At 35.1% G+C, this 22,104-nt stretch overlaps 1 protein-coding gene across 1 annotated transcript; it reads right to left on the reverse strand.

Moving 5' to 3' along the window:
- Positions 1–1,980: 1,980 nt before the first annotated feature.
- Positions 1,981–4,464, reverse strand: LOC145046633 (putative pyruvate, phosphate dikinase regulatory protein, chloroplastic). The gene is made up of 3 exons (XM_078994917.1): positions 3,954–4,464; positions 2,704–3,346; positions 1,981–2,301 (listed from the first exon to the last, which is right to left on the reverse strand). The coding sequence occupies exons 1-3, from the start codon at positions 4,389–4,391 to the stop codon at positions 2,198–2,200; spliced, it is 1,185 nt and encodes a 394-aa protein (XP_078851043.1). The 5' UTR covers positions 4,392–4,464; the 3' UTR covers positions 1,981–2,197.
- Between the last annotated feature and the right edge of the window lie 17,640 nt (positions 4,465–22,104).

Genomic DNA, 22,104 nt, shown 5'->3' on the forward strand with positions numbered 1-22,104 from the left:
TGAAGGAAGTTGCATCAGAGAAGTCGTTTACAAGAGAACAATAGATCTGGTTATTGGGGTTGTATGAAAGAGATGCTTTGCAAAATTATAATCGATTAGCATATAATTTAATTATATATTTTTTTGCTTCCTATATTACCCCTAACTAGTTTAATTAAGATACCCACATCTCTTTAGTTTTCTACTTATTAAAAAAATGCCACCTTGCATTTAGCCTTTTTTTTTATTTAACGATCCACTTTTAGTTCTCTGGTTCTCGGAAAACTATAGGTTCTCAAATGATCATTCATATATATATATATATATATATATATAACCCATTCAAGCTAGATGTGCACCCGAATACTAGTATGCTTCTAGTTAATAAATGTCCATCAAGATTCTCGACATCTGCCTAGAGAAATCAAAGCATATTTATGAAAATTGTGATTGCAAAAGGGTTATTACACAAAAAACCGCGAATATCGAAAATAGTTAAAATACATACATTTCAACCCTTAGTCTTCAAAAACAATCATTTTGAGTTAGGGTACATCACTCCCCAATTGTTTATCATATTCAAAAACTAATAAATTCAAACCTAATATCAATAATCATCAAAACGGAAGGACAAATTAGATTCTACAATTTATAAGCATTCATAATTAATCTTATCGGTCTCACTCTTCTAATGCTTGTTTTGTTCATGTCCAAAATTGCATGTAACGTTTCATGCAATAAAAACGATCCCCATAAGTTGTAGACGACTTCATGTGTGCAACCATTTATGGGGCAGAAAAGAGAAGTATGATGATATATTAAACAACTAAGCCAACAAGTAAAATGGAAAAAATAACTAAACAAATATTGGATAAAAAATAATAAATAGGATGCTATATTGAAGAGCTAAATCAAGAAATAAAGTTGATAAAAAAAAAAAATAAAAAAAATAAAAAAAAAAAAGTTAAACCAACAAAACAATTGAAAATAGGATGCTAAATTAGAAACCAAAGAAAATGGAAGCCTAATAAAAAAAATATACCAATATACCAATCGGACTCTTTCCTCTTTCCTGGAAGGATGAGTGAACAACCTTAATATCAGAGGATTGTTGGTAACAAAAACATATAAAGCCTATTTATTAAATATATTATCTAACATAAACTGTTGGAAATCATAATGCCTATTAAAAAGCATACCACAAAAAATGGAAGTGGGATGCTACACTCTTCGGTGATCTTTCGCCATATGCTGCAAAAAAAAAACGCCATGAGCTTGTTAAGATGGAAAATAAAAATATGAGATCATGAAAAAAAACTCAATCATGGCTTTGATAAGTTATTTACTTATTACACGTGTTAATACAATTTAACAAACATTAAAAAATAACTTATCGGTTTATTAAAGTATCGAATAAAATAATCTAAATATTTTTTTTCGAAATATTATTTTAAAACCGGATAAACTAATAAAAACTTCTATTAAAAAATTTAAGTTTTATTTTTTAAATGGCAAATCTAACATGCTCTAAACTAATCTATAAAAACAATCTTAACCCTCAACTACAAAAAAAAAAATAAATAAATAAATAAATAAATAAAAATAAAAATAACACCATATATCACTAGGCTAGAAACCCTTTAAACTTATCCTTTAAAAAAATAAGCTGATAAGATATTTTTTTAAGTAAAAGACTTCAACCAATCGAAAATTTTGTACTTTCTTTCTTTTTTGATACTACACATAAGGAACATTCCCTTAATGAGCATTAATGAATTTGAAAATAAAATTACTGAAAAGGGCTCGCGTACCTTTTCTTGATGTTCTTACATATGATTCGCTCTTCAATCAATACATCATCAAAAACAACTTAAGCATGCTATAACAATATACTAGCAAAATTAATTAAGTTATTTCGATTATACTTAATCTGGTAAATTATGTAAAGATTTTTTTTTTTTATTTTGGGTTAAAGCATAACAAACAACGTAATAACAACAATTAGGAAAGAGAGACGACTTTCACTATTAAGTCGTAACATTTTACAAGTTTCCTATGTCAATTTTTCCCTCCTATTTCCTAAAATGCAAGGCAGTTTCACTTATATTTTTTAAACATCATAACACAATATCTAAACAACATTTCATGATTAAAAAATAATAATCATAAATAACACACACAAAAAAAAAAAAAAAAAAAAAAAGGTTTTTCGACAATCCTAGTAGAACTTTGAGATTGTTGGCATGGAGCTCCCATGTTTCCGGTCTTGGTAGAGTCTCAATATAATAGCGGCGATTTCTTCAATTGCGATTCCGGTCACTTCTGCAATCACCAAAAATAACAATATGTTAATATTCACCAAACCACTATTTGCAATTTATCAGGATATCGTTTGGTCAAAATTACACGTTTGGTCCCTAACTTTTTTTTTTCACTCGGATCATCCCAGTCGTTTGATTTTGTTGCGTTTTTCGTCTCTTACATACATCAAGTTAGGGACCAAACATGCAATTTTGACCAAACCATAATGACGAAAAACGCAACATAATCAAACCACAGGGACTATCCAAGTGCAAAAAAAAGTTAGGGACCAAACGTGCAATTTTGACCAAACCATAAAGACGATTTCAGTAATTTACTCTTGATAAAATAATTTAAATACATTGCTTTTAAGAGTAAAAAATGAAGTATATTGCCTTATATTGGTAGCGAGAATAAACTCACCAATAACACGCCAAGTGGGATTTTTTGCAAAAATCTTGGTAGCATAGTCGACCTCCTCCCTCACATGCACCATCTCCGCATAATTACTTTTCTCATCTCTAACATATCCTAAGCTCTTTGCTCTTTCTCGTCTTATAGTTTGCAACATAACCGGATTTATAGTCAACGCAAAGACCTTATTTTGGTCAACCTCCAAGAATAGACTCTTTGGCAATTCCACCCCCTTAACAATCGGCACATTTGCAACTTTATACCCTTTTTGAGCCAAATAAATCGACAATGGAGTCTTCCCGGATCTTGAAACACCCGCAACAACAATGTCTGCTTTTGGCAAGTTTTCAGGCAGAGATCCATCGTCTTGTTTTATGGTGAACTCAATGGCGTCGATTCTTTTGAAGTAGTTTTCGGTCAGGGGAAATTTCCTGCCCGGGGCACCTCGGGGCAGCCCGGAAGGTGAAACGCCTAAATGGGATGCGATGGCTTTTGTGATTGGGCGAAGAACATCGGTGGATTGGACTCCCCATGTTTTGCACGCGTGGCGAGCTGAGTTGGCCATTTTTTCGTCTGCTAGTGTGTAAATGAGTATCGCGTGTTCTTTGGCGGCTTGTATTATGATTTCCATGAGCCGGTCTACGTCATTAATCTAAAATAGCAATGCACTTTTATTCCTATAAGATGCATATAATAAATAAATATATGAAGCTAGGATTAATTTTTTTTTTTATTATTTTTTTTTTTTAATTTTTTTTCAATTGGAAACCTTATCTTATCTCAAAAATCTTTAGGTTATCGTAATTTGTTTAATAATATTTTAAGTGGTGGCAGAAACACATCTCCTACTCCTTTAACTTATTATTTATTAGAGCTAATTAGTTGATTGTGATTATTTAATATCAAATAATCACTTTCAATGACTCAACTAGAAGTCTAGAATGCCAAGTGTGTTGTTAGATTGATATCAAGTGCAAAGGACAAAATCTTAGATCAAGGAAACATGCAATTTGTGAAAGCAAAGTCATATGACCTAAAATCCTCATAAAGATGCTTAATTCTATATTCGAATTGACATTCCAAAATGGAAATTTGAAACCTGAATTACTTTCAATCAAAACACAATTTGCAGAAAGTTAATCACTGGACATTGAGAGTCAAGATTGAGGTCAAAACCAAGAAAATTCGAATTCAATGTACACTAATTTCATATAAAGGTAAGAACCCTAGAGTACATGAATGTCGGGAGAAGAAATTACCCCAGAGAACAATCGAGTATTAACTGGACAGCCACGGTCAACCAAAAAATGCTCAAATTGACCCAACGCCGCGTTAACAGAATGCTCCGCCGTTCGTCCTGACCCGTCGGAAACCAGGAATATCTCCTTCCCTGTAACTGGTGTCTCCTCCGTCTCTCCTCCAGTACCATCTTCGGACGATGAAGAAGAACAATACGAATTATAAATAGACAGATTGGTACCTTCTAACCGATGCAGCTGCTGATCATCGACCTCGGTGTGCTGCTCTTGTTTACGTTGAGCAGGACGGTCTAGCTTCCGGCCGGATCTGATCACTCGAGCTCTGGACCAACGGTTCAGTTGAGCGCTGCTGCTACCGAGCTTGCCGGAGTTTGGTCCCGCCAGCCATTGAGTAGCTGGGTTGCCGGTGGTTGTTGGATTAGGTTCCGACGGTATCATGTTCCTCCCAACCACGAAGTGAATGTGACGGTTTCACTTTCACACGAGATAGTATTTTACTCGAGCACTTTTACACCCACCAGGTTCGAGTTCAACTTATCATGAAAAAAAAAAAAAAAAAAAAAATCGGTAGAAATGAAAAGAAAATAAAAATAATTGGTGTTTTCTAGATTTTTTTTTCACTTCTCTAAAACTGTACAACATATAATAAACTTTGTTTTTTTTCCTCTAATGATTTTCATTTTACTTTTTTTTTTTTTTTGTTAAACTCGGAAACTATACGTTAAAATAGGTAACTAGGTAACAATTTTTTATGTTCGTCTTTTCCAAAGCTAACCCTACAATTCTTTTTCCATTTAAAGGTCATTTAACGTATTTATTTTTACTTTAGGGGTATAAATCCCATATTTTTAAATGGTCATTATTAAGAAAACAAACGGGTCGTTCATATTTTGTCTGGAAAATGATTCAGGATTGGGTCCCGACACTATAAGAAAAAGACCATTTTACAATGCGGAAACCACAACATTCATTGATTTATGTTACACAAAAGAGAGTCGCATTAAAAAAGTGTTATCTCTTCAAAAAATTTAAGTATTTAGGTCACGCATTATTGCGTACCCTTATATTAGTGTCATAAGAAAAAAATTAAAAACACGGAGGGGACTATATCTTAAATGCGCATCCCCTATAATTGTCGCTTTATAGTATTAATGAAGCACGTGTTTAGTAGATACGGGGGAAAATGAAATCCCCAAAATTTTGAAAACCCGCATTTTTCTTTTCTACCTTCTTTCTATCTTTAATCTTCACGATCATTCTCCCCTCTCCCTCCTCTTTCATCCGCTTCTCCACTACTCCTAACCTTACTTGTTAAGTCTCATCGGATCTTTGCTCTAGGTAACTTTGACTTTATAAATCTGGATGTTGGAGGCGATTAAGGAAATGTCCTACAATAAGAGTGAGCACGTTCCATTGTTTCTTGATGCAATCATCCTTTTCTACCCACATTGACTATCGTTGCTTTTTTTCCCTCGTACTCCGACCACCACCGCCTTCTCTTTCCGGTTGTCAGCATCCATAAAGGCAACAACATGCGTGTCATCGTCGGATTTCTTCTTTGCTCTACTCGGTTTCCCCTCTCATCACACACTTTCTTTCCAGCTTCCAACCCACTTTCCTTGAGACAAACCCACCATCGCCAGCACTCCACCACCGACCCTCCCCAGTGCCACACCTCCTCTAGCTACTTCTACCCTAGAGTCGGTGTTTTACGACATTACGACTTCTAATCCATCACAGCATTTGTTACTTGTGATCTTTTGTCATCCTTACAAGCCCTAGGTCTGATATATATTTTCCATTCCTTTCATCGAATGAAGAAATCTTCCTGATAGAATTCCTTTCATCGAATCAAAATCTATGATATTAGCAATTGTTTTGATGTTTCCAATCTTTATATCAGTGTTGTAACCCACTATAGGGACTGGTGTTCTGATTATTGAGTTTGATTATGTGGTTGCGTTTATGATTTTAGGGAAAATTGGTGAAGGGTTTAGGGAGTTGTGAGTGGTAAAATGGTAGGGAGTTCAAGTGTGGAGTCTGGGGTTAGCAGATCAATAGAGGGATTATCAAATGGGCAGTAGTGTCACACTCCGCCAAACTGAGAGAAATCGACGGAAGCCTCCGGGGGTTTGGGTGACTTTGTCTTGGAATACCATCATAGTGAATATAAATGAAACATGATTGTAACACACATAATCAGAATGAACAAGAAAGGAAAGGAAAAACCCTAGGTCAAAGGGTTCAACTCGTCGAGTCCAGGGTGGAACTCGATGAGTCCGAGCGGGGTCCAGGTCGAAGAGTAAGTGACCGACTCGATGAGTGGGAAAGTGGACTCGACGAGTCCGGTCTGGATTGGGAAACCCTAAGTTCGGGACTTGGTTCCCTATTTAAACATCTCATTCTCTTCCCTAGGGTTCATATACAGTCTCTCTCACCCAGAATACCGAACCCTAGCCACCATATCCATTTTGAGCAAGATCTAGCCTTGGTGAATTAATTTGAAGCTTGGAAGAGAAGGAGGTTCATAGTGGTGCAAGAGGTAGCCTTGGATACATAGTTTGTGTGACTTTTCAGATCCTTTGAGGTAATATGCGGACCTTAATGCATTTAGATGTATCTTATGGTTGAGATTTGGGCGTTTTGAGTATGGAGGAGGTTTATTCCGAGTTTGGAGTAGATATGAGGTTTCTACCTTAGATATAGGCTATTAAGGATCCAGAAAACCAAAAAGTTTATTCCAATAAGTTGTTGGTGAAGCCCCTTGGTCACAAACCCTAGCCCTAGAATGTTTTAAGCCCATATCTCTTTGGTTTCATGTAAAGTTTGCAACTTTACGTGAGGAATAGACTTGGGAAGGGTGGATCTATGAGTTGGAGCCCCTGCATGGCTCGAAAAGCCACTATATGGATTACGAACTGAAGTGACTCGGCGAGTTGGATGAAGATGGGCATGGACTTGACGAGTTGGAAGAACAACTTGGCGAGTCTGTTGAAGATTGTCATGGACTCGACGAGTCTGGTCGCGAAACACTAACCCCTTCTGGTTAAGGCTCAGATCAGTGAGTTGAATGGTGACCCAATGAGTTGGACAGGATGGGACTCAGAGATCGTTGAACTCGACGAGTCTTGGGGTGACTCGGCGAGTTGGGTCGCATTATGAGAGTTCTGAGTATATGTACTCGACGAGTCAAAGGACTGACTCGACGAGTAGAGTCAGCCAGAAAGATTGACTTTGACCAGAGTTAACTTAGTTTGGCTTCTACAGTTCAGTTGGAATTAAGTGATATATGTATTGATATTGGTAGCTCCGAAAGCTAGTGGAGCAGCAGTTCAAAGAATTGTCGGTCAGCAGCAAGAGGGTTATCAGCAAGTTCAGTAGTGCAGGTGAGTTTCCTTTTGTGTGAATGGGTCTACGGCCACAATGTCGGCCCATGTAGTTATAAGTAGGAAGATCGGGGGGTTAGCCCTAGGCACTGTTTGCTAGTATGATATTCCGGACCAAGGTCCGATGTCGGGTGGGTTCCCAAGGATTGATTTGCATGATAGAGTATACTTGTTGTCTGTGTGATGCATGTATGTACATGGTAGGAAGGTGAGTGTGGGCGAGGACCTGTATCTCACCAATAGCAGAGTATGGACGGTGTTCCATATCTCATTAGTAGCAGAGCATGGGCGAGGCCCGAGATAGGCATGGGGTGAGTGTGGGCGTGGGCCCGTATCTCACTTACCATAAGAGCTTGGACGGGGTTCCATGACCCACTAGTGACAGGATAGGGGCGAGGCCCAAGACAGGTGAGGCCTAAGGACAGGATTACAGTAGGTTATGTTCAGTTATATGTTATATGCTAATTATATTATGTGTTTAGCGGGTGGGGCCCAGAGACCGGCAGGGCCTAAGAGAAACAGATTTGTATTCGAGCAGGCCTCGAAGCCAGGCGGGGCCTAGAGTGGCGAGGCCGTTGTAGTGGGCAAGGCCCAAAGTAGCAGGCGTTGCCCAGTATATGTTGTATGTGTTTATGCATAGTATGTGGTAGGTTGGGGGAACTCACTAAGCTTCGTGCTTACGGTTTTCAGTTTTGTTTTCAGATAGTTCTGGTAGCGGAGGGAAGAGCTCAGGGTGATCACATGGCACACACCATTGATTAGTCAGCTTGGGATGTTTTACTCTGATAATGAAATTATGTCTTGGAATTAATACTCTGAATTATGTTATGCTTTATGATATGTTTTTATAAAAATGGTTTTAGTAATGATTTAAAGAAAAAAATTTGGTACGGATTTTTAGGATGTTACAAGTTGGTATCAGAGCCTTGGTTTGAGGGATTCGGACATACTCTCGGGTGTGTCTGAACTCAAACTAAGGGATTGGTCTAAAAGTTTTTGTAACACCCCGAGTTCAGAAGAGCGAAGTCCAGGGTGCTTAGTGTAAATATGGAAGACCGACTCGGCGAGTCAATAGGTAGACTCGGCGAGTCGGGTCGCGAATCTGGTCATGTGTTAAGTGACCAACTCGGCGAGTCGGAGGAGTGACTCGGCGAGTTGGTGCTGGGTGGAGAGAACCCTAGTTTCGGGGCTGTGCCATATATAAAGGACATTATAACCCACCCTCAGCCTCTTTGTTATCTTCCAATACCCAGAAAACCCTTAAATCGTGTATAACCTCCATTGATGAAGAATTAGAGCTTGGGAAGAGATATTGAGAAGAAGAAGGTTGAAGATCAAAAGGCTAGCATCTGGATATCATTGTAGATCAGGGATCTACTCCTCCTTTCTATCATTTCTGAGGTAACAATCTGTTACCTTGAGTTACCTTCTTCTAGATTTGTTCTTGGTTGCTATTTTGGGGATTATGGCTTGAGTGGAATCAATTTCAAGTTTAGAAGCTAGATCTGAAGTTGACACTTCAGATCTAAGCTTGTAATGATCCTATTTGTTGTAAAGGTGCTATCTTAGATGTTGGGTTTTAAGCATTTTAACACTCCTAAGTGTACATGCAACCCTAAATACCTTGGATCTATGTTTTCTCTATTATACATGCAAATATGAACTTTCCAAGGTATTCATCCTAACTAGCGTAATAATATGATTCATATGAATATATATCAAGTTAGAGATACATACCTCTTTGGTGTAGAATGTCTTCATGAAGCTTGAGTGCCTAGTGCCCCAAGTGTGACACCTCAAATGGTTCACACAACACCAAATACACTTGGAATAACTTGACAGAAACTTGAACACTCCTTGATATCGTCTAGCCCTCACACTCACACATAGTGCATGATTTCTTGAGACATGGGATTCTTTTATATGGTGGTTATTAGGGTTACACCATGTAACTCATGACTTTACCCATTCCTTATGCTCCATGGATTTTAAACTCCATGGAGTATCCATGGGTCACCCCATGGACTTAGTGCAACATAAGGAATCTTGGATCACAAGCCCACATATATAAGAATGAAAAATTTACACAATCAACCCATATATTTAATAGTCTCCTTTTGATCACTTAATTAATTCCAAATTAATTCTTGATCAATACTAGTTAAATAACCTTACTAATATATTAGAACTTATAATATATTAACAAACCTTAAGTGTTATTTCTCTCATTTTAGTCTATCCAAATGCATGATGCCATGCAACCCAAATGGACCATGCCTGGTCAGGTCAAGTCTTACTAATTATAGTTATGGACTTAGACATTAATCCAACAGTCTCCCACTTGGATAAGTCTAAAGCTATTATTGCATATGACTTCAAGAACCGACTGGCAATTGTAGCTCTCAAAAGCTTCTGTCGAACTCTGACCTTGTAGATGAACTTTAACATTTGCGAATGACTTGTCCATTAGATAAGGGATCATATATTCCTCCATTCTAGATATCATATGGACTAAGACATGGATTATAATCATTCTCTCTATCCATTTGTTGTTTCCCGATTCTCGATTTATGACGACTGACTAATTGAACAAATCAAATTAGTCCTGGCCGGCCGAGCACTTCAATTTGTCATCATCAAATCATCGAAGGGCCCACAGATATCGCTTTTATCCTGAAGGTGAAAGTAATGGATAAACTTCAACTCATATGGCTTGTTCTACTACTTGTTGAATCATACACAAAGGCACGTTTTATAACATCGAGTTACCGAATGCGTTTTTGTGCAATCAATGTACAACCAACTCATAGTAACAACTCATATCTCTAGGTTTGAAGAATATAAGATATTATCGTCTCATGATCACTCGTGATAAAATCCATGAAGTGATTCCAATGAGCACGGGGTGAAGCCAATACTCAGAACTTATGAGCACTCATGAGTGTTGTAGCCCTTTGTCCAACATCTTAGACCTCTACAAGCCAACCCATGACAGTCTTAATTCATATCTACTTCCAACATATGACTGATTGTGGATGGTTTGAATAACTTAGTCATCCAGAACAATAACCTACTTATTCAGGATGTTAAAACATGCAAAGTGAAAAATAATAATAATTGAATCCAATATGGTATCAAAACCTATGAACATAAATAAAACACCTTTTATTTATCACCATATGATTACACATTATTCATTGTATACGGTTTCAGCTATCAACTTTGTTCTTGAATTTAAAACAATAGTTGTCCCATGATCCAAGCATGTACACTATGTTTTCTAAACACTAGTCATGCCATACACCAAGTATGCATACTATGTTTGTCTATGATCTTTACTTTGTGAAATAGATCAATTGAGCATAACTCCAATGATCCTCTTTTCACAGTCCCAATTCCTTACTACAAATGCAAGAATTCCAAATTCATGCCATTTACTGAAATCTGTTAGATTCTAAACTTATATGCATTGATCCTCCTGTAATGATTATGCACAAAGTCAGAAAGACTTGTCAACAACCATTACAGAGCATTCCAAAGAAGATCAGCTCCTTGGAAACATCCTTCTTGCATTAAGTTTCCTAATCTTACACAGACTGAATAATTTCTAACTTTGAAACATTTCCATATTCTATTTTGACTATCACTTCTAAACAAGAGTTGCCTCCTTATAGATTATGTCAATATGGTAGTTCCAGAATTATCACTACACTTCAAACTATCCTTGATCAACCAATCTTTGGTAAACCTTAGATTGTCCTCGACAATTCTTTAATCCTTTTAGTTATATCAAATTCTAGACCTTTTCCCTCCTTAATGCCATAGGCATTTGGAAAATTTTAGAAAGGATGAATATAGCACATGCAATCAATCCTATATCCGAAGCATATGGGACACGATTCATGATGTCTCACATAAACACAAAACCAGTCTTTTACTATAACATTTCCATTTCTATTTGCCAAGTTCTCATAATTCAGATTATGAAAAGGGATGCCGTAATCATAATCGAATTTAGAATGCAAATAATGGACCCATATACAGAATTTCCTTATGTTTAGCCATTCCAACATGAAATTCATATATATATATATATATATATATATATATATATATATATATATATATATATATATATATATCCTTGACTAAATACGATTAAAACCTCAATATAAGCTTTTAGATTTGAGATGAAGTATAATTTCCTCTCCCTTAATTATAGCAAAACAACTATTTCCCAATTGAGACCTTTTGTTTTCTATAATTAACATTGCTAACTTGCAATACTTATCATAATTATCATGCTCCCACTAACATGATGATTATTAGCATAACACTTATGCTCCCACTAGCTTTGATATGTACTCAGAAATCAACTGGACTTCTAGAAATCAATACTTTACTGACTTTCTTACCAAAGTTCAAATTTCTGATACTAGATTGCTTTGATAACACTTTATCAATATCATACACCTTATCTTAGATAGTTCACATGTGTGTCTAAACATTTTTAAGAACTATGAAAAGGGATGTCGTAATCATAGTCTCGATTGTTTAGACCTTTGCCACTTCTCACAAGTCCATGATAGTGTGCCGGTTAGCCACACACGCTCCACTAACGACTTTGAGAATGAAAATATCACAATTGCTATCTATCTAAAATCTACTTATTGAAAGTTTTTCCTCACCATCATTTTCATGAATCGGAGAGAAACCTTATGACACTTAGATTTAATGGTGTATGTGTTCTTATCCATGTGAATTGTAAAAACCATAGTCACAAGACAAGGATAATGACAACTCCAAACTCATATGGACTGAACTCAATCTTAATTTCTTGCCACCTGGCTGCTCAAGGGCCTGCCATTGCTTCCAAGTTGTTGTGCAACAAATTGAGAACTCTAAGAACTCATATGCAAAGCCAACTTTAACTTGAATGGGCACAGAATATGTCAACACGATAGGTTATGAAGTTCAATTTGTGTTCTAGTGAAGAACTTCAGGTTTTATTCTTGATTAATTCTTGAGACTTTCAAGACCTTTAAAACTCCCACTGTCCTCTTGACATATAAGACTCTCTTGTTAATATTCAAGAGATAGTGGGGATTCTTTATCAAGACTAACACTTTACACAATTGACCTAAGTTGATCTCTGTTTTATCCAAAACATCACAATTTACCAATTTCAAATGTACAAGAGTAGATAACTGTTTGCTCTTACATTCGACTTCTGTTTTAAACCTTCTTTAACACATGTCACTCAAGTTACATTCTTAGAGTATAACTCTAAGAATGTTTTGGAACGATGTATTAATCATCTTCTTGATTTAATCACTTCAACAATTCATAGCTCCTCTTCTTAGCTATCAGAATGCACTTAGAGGATGAATTGTGATAAGGTCTCTCAATCATTAAGATGATCATATAACATAATACTAAAGTACTCTCCCATCTTTTCAGATTTGAGAAAATTTTATCCTTTTGCCTAATTTGATTCTTCTTATTCGCTCTACTATATATTAGAACCTTTTCTGATGTCTCAGAATTACACTTAAGCTTGTAAGTATAACCATATTTACTGAGCTTTAGTAAATTATGACGAATAATCTTATCGATATTTTGTGGTGGACTTGACAAGTGCACAAGAATGTGTACTCGATCCCTTAGTCCTTTCCTTATTCACATAAGGAATTAGTCTTAATTTTCCAAGCTGAAAGTTCTCATTCATCATACTATACAACTTGCATGATTCCAAGTTTCGGTCCAATTGAACCTTGGGTGATGAGAATCTTTCCTTATTTGGTAATATTAGACACTACCACAACCGAAAGAATCAAATCCATTATTCCAATATTGCTATCAGTGGAATTTTATAAGCAACAACTTTTCACAAATGTCGTTGTAAGGATACTTAAAATAAATAAAATCAAAACCTTTTTCTTTTATTTTAAAACTTTGCGGAAAACTTATCCTTACGATTCATATGAAAACCTTGTTGTTATCTATTCCTAAGCAATATCAATATCATAACTCTTAATTAATAGCCCAAATTTATGATCACCGAACCATGCGGCTGAAATCCATCTTCGCGATCAGAATCAGCATGTACTTAAAAGAGTTAGACAATGGACTTTACTTGCAGTAGAGCCAAACTTATTGACTTTAACATCCTTAGGTAAATTTGGCAGCTTCGCAACCATTGCCCCTTCCTTTGGCAATTTAAAATATAGATGCTTTGGTAATGGAACATGGGACTATCACAGACTTAGCCTTTCTCTTTACCATTTGGTCAACCGGGTTGACTATGGCCGATCCCTTTCCATTGGGAAGAGAGAGCTTTACTTGATATCGAATGTCATTATTGTCAATGTCCACAACATTTTAGGAAGTTGATCTTAGCAAATAGATAAGATCATTAAGAGTCTTGTCTTAGTCTGTTTCATAGGATTCCCAAAAGATCTCGCTATGTGACTTAGAAAGTAGTTGAGCCACCAACTTTCTCAAGACTTTGACACCCAACTCTCCCGGCTTGTCAATATGTGACTACATCTCCAAGATGTGATCACACCTAGACCTTGCCTTGACAATAGGGCTTGAGTGACCTTCAAATTTTTAGAAACTTGTGGGTTAGGGAGAATAATTGGAGGAGGTGAAAGAAGTATGATATCCATGGGACATCATCTTTATTTAGGAAAGCTTATTTCAAGAGATTTGGGAAGATCATAAATGTCTAAAGCAGACATCTTTTTGGGAGATATTCAAGATAGTTGATATAAAGTCCTTAATATAACACCCAATATGAAATATTAAGGCTAGGACCCAACAAACTATTTTATAACTTAGAAGAGGGATGCCGTAATCCAAGCTATAAAATATTTGAAGGTAGGTGAATGACGATTTACGAATTTCCACCAAGATCAATGAAATGTATTATTAGGTTTTAATTGGGTTTGAAACTCCTAAATCTTTGATATGCATTGAACTTTTCAATGGCATGTTTCAATCTAGAGTGTGCCCTTCAGGTTTTGTGACTTGGATGCCGAGGATCACAAAACAAGGTGTGAAGTAACCATGCAAATATACTGGGTACCGTTAATATTCATCCCTTAATCGATGTGTCGGTTAACCACACACGCTCCACCGATACTATGATAAATATTAAGTTACCCTTTGCCTACCTTGTTAAGTCCAGGTTAGTGTGTCGGTTAACCACACACGATCCACTAACAACTTCAGCAAAGTGCAAAGTGTAATTTCATGGGTTAGCACCTTATTCACTTTTTCCAAAGTAACTAAGATTAGGTATTTATAAAAGGTTTAGTTACTTAGTATTTATCATTAATACTTTTAATGAAAGGGGAATTATAGTCCTTGTCATACCCGTTCAGCTAACAACCCTTCACAAGTCAAGGAAGCGGTGGGTGAGAGTGGACACCCATTAAACTGCCATTTTATAGGCAGTAACCTTATACCTCCTTATAGACCGGCTTCGTGAATGAGGCCTACTAAAGGTAAGACTGACTTTACTCTTATACACATATATATAAATATTATTAACTTATAATATTATAAAGTATAAGGGTTGAATTTTAACTTTTAAAATTCTAAGGGCTAACTTGGAATTAAAGTATTCATAAGTGAAAACTTTTCAAATTCCAAAACTTGAGGGCAAGTTTTGAAACTATTCAAAACTAATGAATTTTCATAACTTATGAGTTTAATTAAAGTTTTAAAAACTTTAATGAAGAGGCTCTTGAACATCCATAACTTGAGGACAAGTTATGGAGTCATAAAACAATTTAATGAGGAAAAAGACTCTTCATTTTGTAACCTATGGCAACTTTTATGAGTTTTAAGATTCATAAATGTGATTTTTAAGTTACATAAACACATTTTATGAACTTATTTTAGATTAATTTGGATTAAAACCAACTATCACATAATTTTTTTCATTAATCTAAATTCACTCATAAAACAAGGTAACACAAAAAACTTTTGGTGATCCATAACTTATTCTTAAGTTATTTTGTAACTCCATAAAAACTTTGAATCATTTTTTTAAACCTTTTCATATCCATAACTTATGGAGGTTTCAAAAAATAAAACTCTTTAGATCAAACTTTTAAAACTAATAAAATAATCATATCATATTATCTTTTACTAAATTTGACCTAATTCAACTCATATAACAAATTATTTAAATTTTACAAATAATTAGTTTTTCACAAGATCAAGTAATTATCTTAACATTTGACAAATTTCATGTTTTTTTTCTTTTTTTTTTCAACTTTGAAAATAAAATATTTTCATCAATATAACACAAAACAACTTGTGGCTCTGATACCACTGTTGGGTTTTGAGCATTCTAACACTCTTAAGTGTACATGCAACCCTAAATACCTTGGATCTATGTTTTCTCTATTATACATGCAAATATGAACTTTCTAAGGTATTCATCCTAACTAGCATAATAATGTGATTCATATGAATATATATATATATATATATATATATATATATATATATATATATATATATATCAAGTTAGAATTACATACCTCTTTGATGTAGAAAGTCTTCATGAAGCTTGAGTGCCTAGTGCCCCAAGTGTGACACCTCAAATGGTTCACACAACACCAAATACACTTGGAATAACTTGAGAGACACTTCAAAACTCCTTGAAATCGTCTATCCCTCACACTCACACATAGTGCATGATTTCTTGAGTCATGGGATTCTTTTATATGGTGGCTATTAGGGTTACACCATGTAACTCATGACTTTACCCATTCCTTATGCTCCATGGATTTTAAACTCCATGAAGTATCCATGGGTCACCCCATGGACTTAGTCCAACATAAGGAATCTTGGATCACAAGCCCACATATATAAGAATGAATAATTTACACAATCAACCCATATATTTAATTAGTCTCCTTTTGATCACTTAATTAATTCCAAATTAATTCTTGATCAATACTAATTAAATAACCTTATTAATATATTAGAACTTATAATATATTAACAAAACATAATTGTTATTTCTCTCATTTTAGTCTATCCAAATGCATGATGCCATGCAACCCAAATGGACCATGTCGGGTCAGGTCAAGTCTTACCAATTATAGTTATGGACTTAGACATTAATCCAACACTAGAGTGTTTGGGGAAGTCCCTTTTTCTTAAGCCTTAGCCCTAGAGTATTTTGGGCTTATTTCCCCATGGTTTCACGTAAAGTTTGCACCTTTACGTGTGGGGAAGGTTGTAGGAGGTTGGATCTATGGATTGGAGTCACTGCATGGCTTGAAAGCTTCTGTATGGAATGTGGATTGAAGAGACTCGATGAGTAACATGGGTGAACTCAACGAGTAGTATGAACATATGCTTGGACTCGACGAGTTGGAAGAACAACTCGGCAAGTCTGATGAAGATTGCCTTGGACTCGACGAGTATGTTCTTAGACTCGGCGAGTCTGATGAAGATTGCCTTGCCTTTTCCTTCTAACACATTATTAAGATTTTTAACATCCGTTTTTCCTTTTGAAAATGATGTGTTATTTGGTTTCTTGGAAGGATTATTAGGAAAATTTGGTTGAGGTTGATTGAAAGTCTCATTTCTTTTCACATTTAACCTTTCAAAATGTGGTTTTGCATAATCAGACTTCACATGTGATTGAAATCGATTCTGAAATCAATTTTGATAACCAACACTTGAAATATGAAAAACTTATGAACTATTCGAAAATCGCCTTTCATTAGAAATTTGAGAAAAAAATACGATGTCCACATTGTAGAAAACCATTTCGTGGAAAATTATTTTGAGAAAATCTTTTTTTTTTTATTGTTATGAATAAAATTCATTGATTGTTGATTTTTCACAAAATTCTCATTGTTTTGATTTTGTGAATTAAATTTATCTATGAATGACGGAGCTTGTTGTGTACTTTTCGCAACATCTTTTTGTGATGAACTTTTTAACAAATCTTTTGGTGATTGTGTTGGGTTTTGAGCATTCTAACACTCCTATGGTGTACATGCAACCCTATAAACCTTGGATCTATGTTTTCTCTATTATACATGCAAATAAGAACTTTCCAAGGCTTTAATCCTAACTAGCATATTATGAAGTTCTTATACTACAAAGTACTAGTTAGATGACATACCTTTTGATGTAGCTTGATGTCTTCAAGCTTTAAGAGCTTAGCCCCAATAGTGTGGAAGCCTCAAGTGGAATCACAAATCACCAAAACACCTTGGAAGACTTTAGAGAATATGGATACTTGGTTCTCTCTAGTGAAATCGGCTAGCCCTTCTTAGTGTACCACACTAGTGCCAATTTCACCAACCAATAACATCTTTATATAGCATGGAGACTAGGGTTAAACCCATGACCTTTCATTTCATATGATCCATGGGTTAAACACTCCATGGACTATCCATGAAAGCTTAGCCCAACCTAAATGAACTTGACCCATTCCATATATATAAGAGTCCATATTTAATTAGTTCATTTTGATCACTTAATTAATTCTAAATTAATTCTTGATCGATACTAATTAAATAATATGATTCCATATTAATATATTAGAACTTATAATATATTAATATTAATCATAAATATACTATTCTCAAAAGACTATCCATATAAATTGTGTTGGTGAAGTACAACCCAAATGGACCATGCCGGGTCGGTTCAAGTACATACCAAATATAGTTATGGACTTAGACATTAATCCAACAGACTGAACTGTTGATTTTTTTATGAAAGACTTATTTTGATTGTTTGTCTGAGCTGTTGTGGACTTAATTGATTTAGACGATTAATTCGTCAAAACATTTTGTTTCTTTTGAGACTCAATATTTTGCCAATAAACTTTCTTTCTCACTTTAGTCATTGAAAACCCAAGTTCTTTGGAATTCTTTTCGATTTTTTCTTTGAAATTATGAACATTTTTAGTTAACTTTTGAGTAATCGGTTCTTTTGTTTGATTTTCATTTTTGGTTTGTTAGTTTTAACAACCCAGTTTCTTTTTGGTTTTTGTCTTTGAAAAGTGAATGAATTCTTGTTGAGATTATTTTCGACGGTACTTTGACTTGAGAATAATCCTTCTTTCGAAGCATGCTTGTTATCTTCTTCAATAATTTTGTTGATTTCAGGTTTAACATTTTCACCATTCACTGATGTAAAAAACACTTCATTTGGAAAGATAACTTCATCGGTGCAGACGAACTTTAGATATACAACTGAGTTTGTTTGAAGATAATGAGAACATTTTTCCTTCATTATTGTTTCGTACTTCTCAGAGTCCTCATAAACCTGATCAACTACTACTCGTGGTAAAGTAGTTTCTTTCGAAGTTTCATCATTATCATCATCACTGTTTGTTTGACTATCTTCAAAAATCACATGGCCATGTTCATGAACTTTTGAAGTTGAGGGTAAATCCGTGTAAAATTTTACTAAAGAATCATAACAAATTTCTTTTGCTTTAGCCATTTAAGTGACATTAATGATTGATAGCTGAGAACAATCAACAACTTCCTCCGCCTCAATTTCACCAATATCACTAGAATTATCTTCGATATCAGCAACATTGTCTTGAGAGTTAGATGTCGAATTCTCAGTTCTTTTCAAAAAATTTATTTGTTCGTCATTGGTCAAGGTCGTATTCACAATATCAAGAAGATCATTTGCATCTTCACATTCATTAATTTTTACAATTCCATATGCATATCTATTGTCAGGAACTTTATCAAACTCATAAATTGTCATCTCACAGTCATAAGAAGTTGCGTCAATTTTCTCCCTTTCAAAAGCTAAGAAAGGTAAAAGCTTCCCATGTTGTTCTATACTAATTTCAGATGAATGATGCAAAGCAGTTAGGTGACCATATAATCATTTAGCTGAGTTACAGTAAATATTTCTTTATTTCAACAAAATCTTATTACCAGTACTCAAGCTTGTTGGAATAGTGTCTAAGGCTGCAACTATATTAGGCAAGTATTTGACCCGGTTGTGCATGGTCCTTTTGGGTTGCCTTCACCATAGCAACTTGATGGATGATTTGTTAAGAGAGAGTAAATATTATAAGGAATAATATATAGTTATTTGATTAATATAAGTCATAGATTAATTGGAATTAATTTGGTAACTTAAAGAGATTAATTAAATAAGAGGGTATAAACTGTCAATTGTTTGATATTTAAACTTGAGACTGTAAATCCATACAGATATGGATTGGACGAATTCTAGGAGCTAAAGGATAGCTCAAAATCGTCCATGATGTTATCTAGGAATGGATTTGGATAGCCTTAAGAGAAGATTATCCAATTAGGGTTTAGACTGTAACCCTTAAGGAGTTTGCAACTATAAATAGACCCTATGGGTAAGGGAAATCGGCATCTCATCTAAAGTAAGAGAACTCTGGCCGATTTCCTCCCCTCTTCTCTCTCCTAAATCATCTTTCTTGCTATTGGTGTTTGTAAGCCATTAGAGGAGTGACATTTGTGACTCTAGAAGCTCCAAGACAACAAGATCAACAAGGAATTCAAAAGGTATGGTTCTAGATCTATTTCAATGTTGGGTTAATTAGGCATTAGAAGTCTTGGATTCAAAGCATGTTTAATTAGAAAGCCTAGATCCGAGCATTAGGGTTTTGCATGCGCACATAGGAAAGTTCTTATGGCTAAAACCCATCAGTGGTATCAGAGCCTAGCTTGGTTTTCTTTAAATTGTTGCTTGATTAACTGAAACAAACCTGCAAAATTCGATTTTTTGGGTTCTGAGTCATGGACTCGGCGAGTAGGCCTGACTCGGCGAGTCCCTTTGTGTACTCGGCGAGTCTGGGCGTCAGTATTAGCTAAAACCGGGATTTTTCATGTTTATATTATGGAAACTTACCTTAATCATATTAGGGGCGTGTTTGGCACGGAGCTTTTGGAAGCGTTTGGGAGCTTCTAGCTTTTAGCTTTTGACAAAACGCTCTAGTTTAAACAAAAAGCTTCGTTTGGCAGTACGAGCGTTTAGCTTTTAGTTTTATCAAAACGCTCCGATTCTAAAAGCTACTTCATGTAGCTTTTAACAAAACGCTCCGGAGCTTTTGAAATCAATTTCCATAATTACCCTTAAAAATATATTTATATACTTTTTTTATTTTTAATCAATTGTCCTTTTATGTAATTTTATATATTTCAAAAGCTTCCAGCTCCTTTTGCCAAACATTCATATAATAAATAAAAGCTAAAGCTTCCCGCTACCAGCTACACGCTACCAGCTAACCGCTACTCGCTTCCAGCTAACAACTACTTTTGCCAAACACGCCCTAGATCAACCCTAATCCGATTTTTTGATATATATGACTATAATCTTGATCTAATTAAAGATATTTATCATCTAATTAAATATTTAATTTCCTTATATGATAATTAATTAATTATTTTGATTATTTTGGTAATTATCTTAAAAGAAATCTTGGATAAATCAAATCTAGATAATTAGGATATTAATTGTTAATTGGAATTATTTGTTATTTGATCCTCCATGTTTTAAATGTTTAAAACTTGCCCTCACATTTTGAAATTTATATGTGTGATTAAAAGTTTTAATTTAGACAACTTAAATTTCAAACCCTACATTTTAAAAGGTTTAAAACACAACCCTATACTAATATGATATTACTATAATATATATATATATATATATATATATATATATATATATATATATATATATATATATATATATATATATATATATATATATATATATATATGTATAACTAAATGCTAGTCTTACCGTTAGTAGGCCTCATTCACGAAGCCGATCTATAAGGTGGGTATAAGGTTGCGGCCTATAAAATGGCGCTTAATGGGTGTACACTCACACCCACCGCTTGCTTAATTGGTGGAGGGTCGTTAGCCGAACGGGTAGGATAGGGCAACCTCATCCTCTCATTAAAAGTATAATAAGTAATACAAAGTAACTACACGTTTTAAATTTTTTTCCCAATCTTAGTTACTTTAGGAAAAGTGAATTGATGCAATCCCATGAAATTACACTTTGCACCCTTGCTAAGAAGTTAGTGGAGCGTGTGTGGTTTACCGGCACACTAATTGGTTCTAAGCAAAGGTGGAAAAGGGTGATTCATTGTTTATCATAGTTCGATGGAGCGTGTGTGGTTTACCGGCACATCGAATAGGTGATCGTTACAATGAAGGCACCATGTGAATTTGCATGGTAATTCACACCCGCTCTGTGATCCTCGGTATCCCAGTCACAAACAAGAGGGGCATATCGAGATTTAAACATGCCATTGAATAGTTTCAATGAATCTCATCCGAACCTAGGAATTCTCAATACACATAGGACTAATAGTTTAGGTTTTGTAATGGAGAATTAGTGAATCGTCATTCACTTACCTTCAATTTATTTTCATGTTAGATTACGGCATCCCTTTTCTACTATGTAAATGTTATTGTTGGATCCTAACCATAATTTTTCTTATTGGGTGATAATTAGGGATTCTTATTCTAATCTATCTTTGTCCTTTCTATAGATGTCGAACGTAAACAACGTTGCTGCTAGTTCTTTCACGTTGATGAGCCTTTGCCAAAAGGTCACCTTTGATGGAACGAACTTTAGCGAATGGATAAGATACATTCGCACCATTACTCGCTATGAGGATAAGGAGTATATCCCCGATGAAAAGCTTGAGAAGATCAACCCCGTAATCGCTACTCCGGCCGAAATCACCACTTTTGAGACTC

The sequence above is a fragment of the Lactuca saligna genome, chromosome 1 (assembly GCF_052625555.1).
Source record: "Lactuca saligna cultivar CGN05327 chromosome 1, ASM5262555v1, whole genome shotgun sequence".
In the NCBI taxonomy this organism is placed as follows: domain Eukaryota; kingdom Viridiplantae; phylum Streptophyta; class Magnoliopsida; order Asterales; family Asteraceae; genus Lactuca; species Lactuca saligna.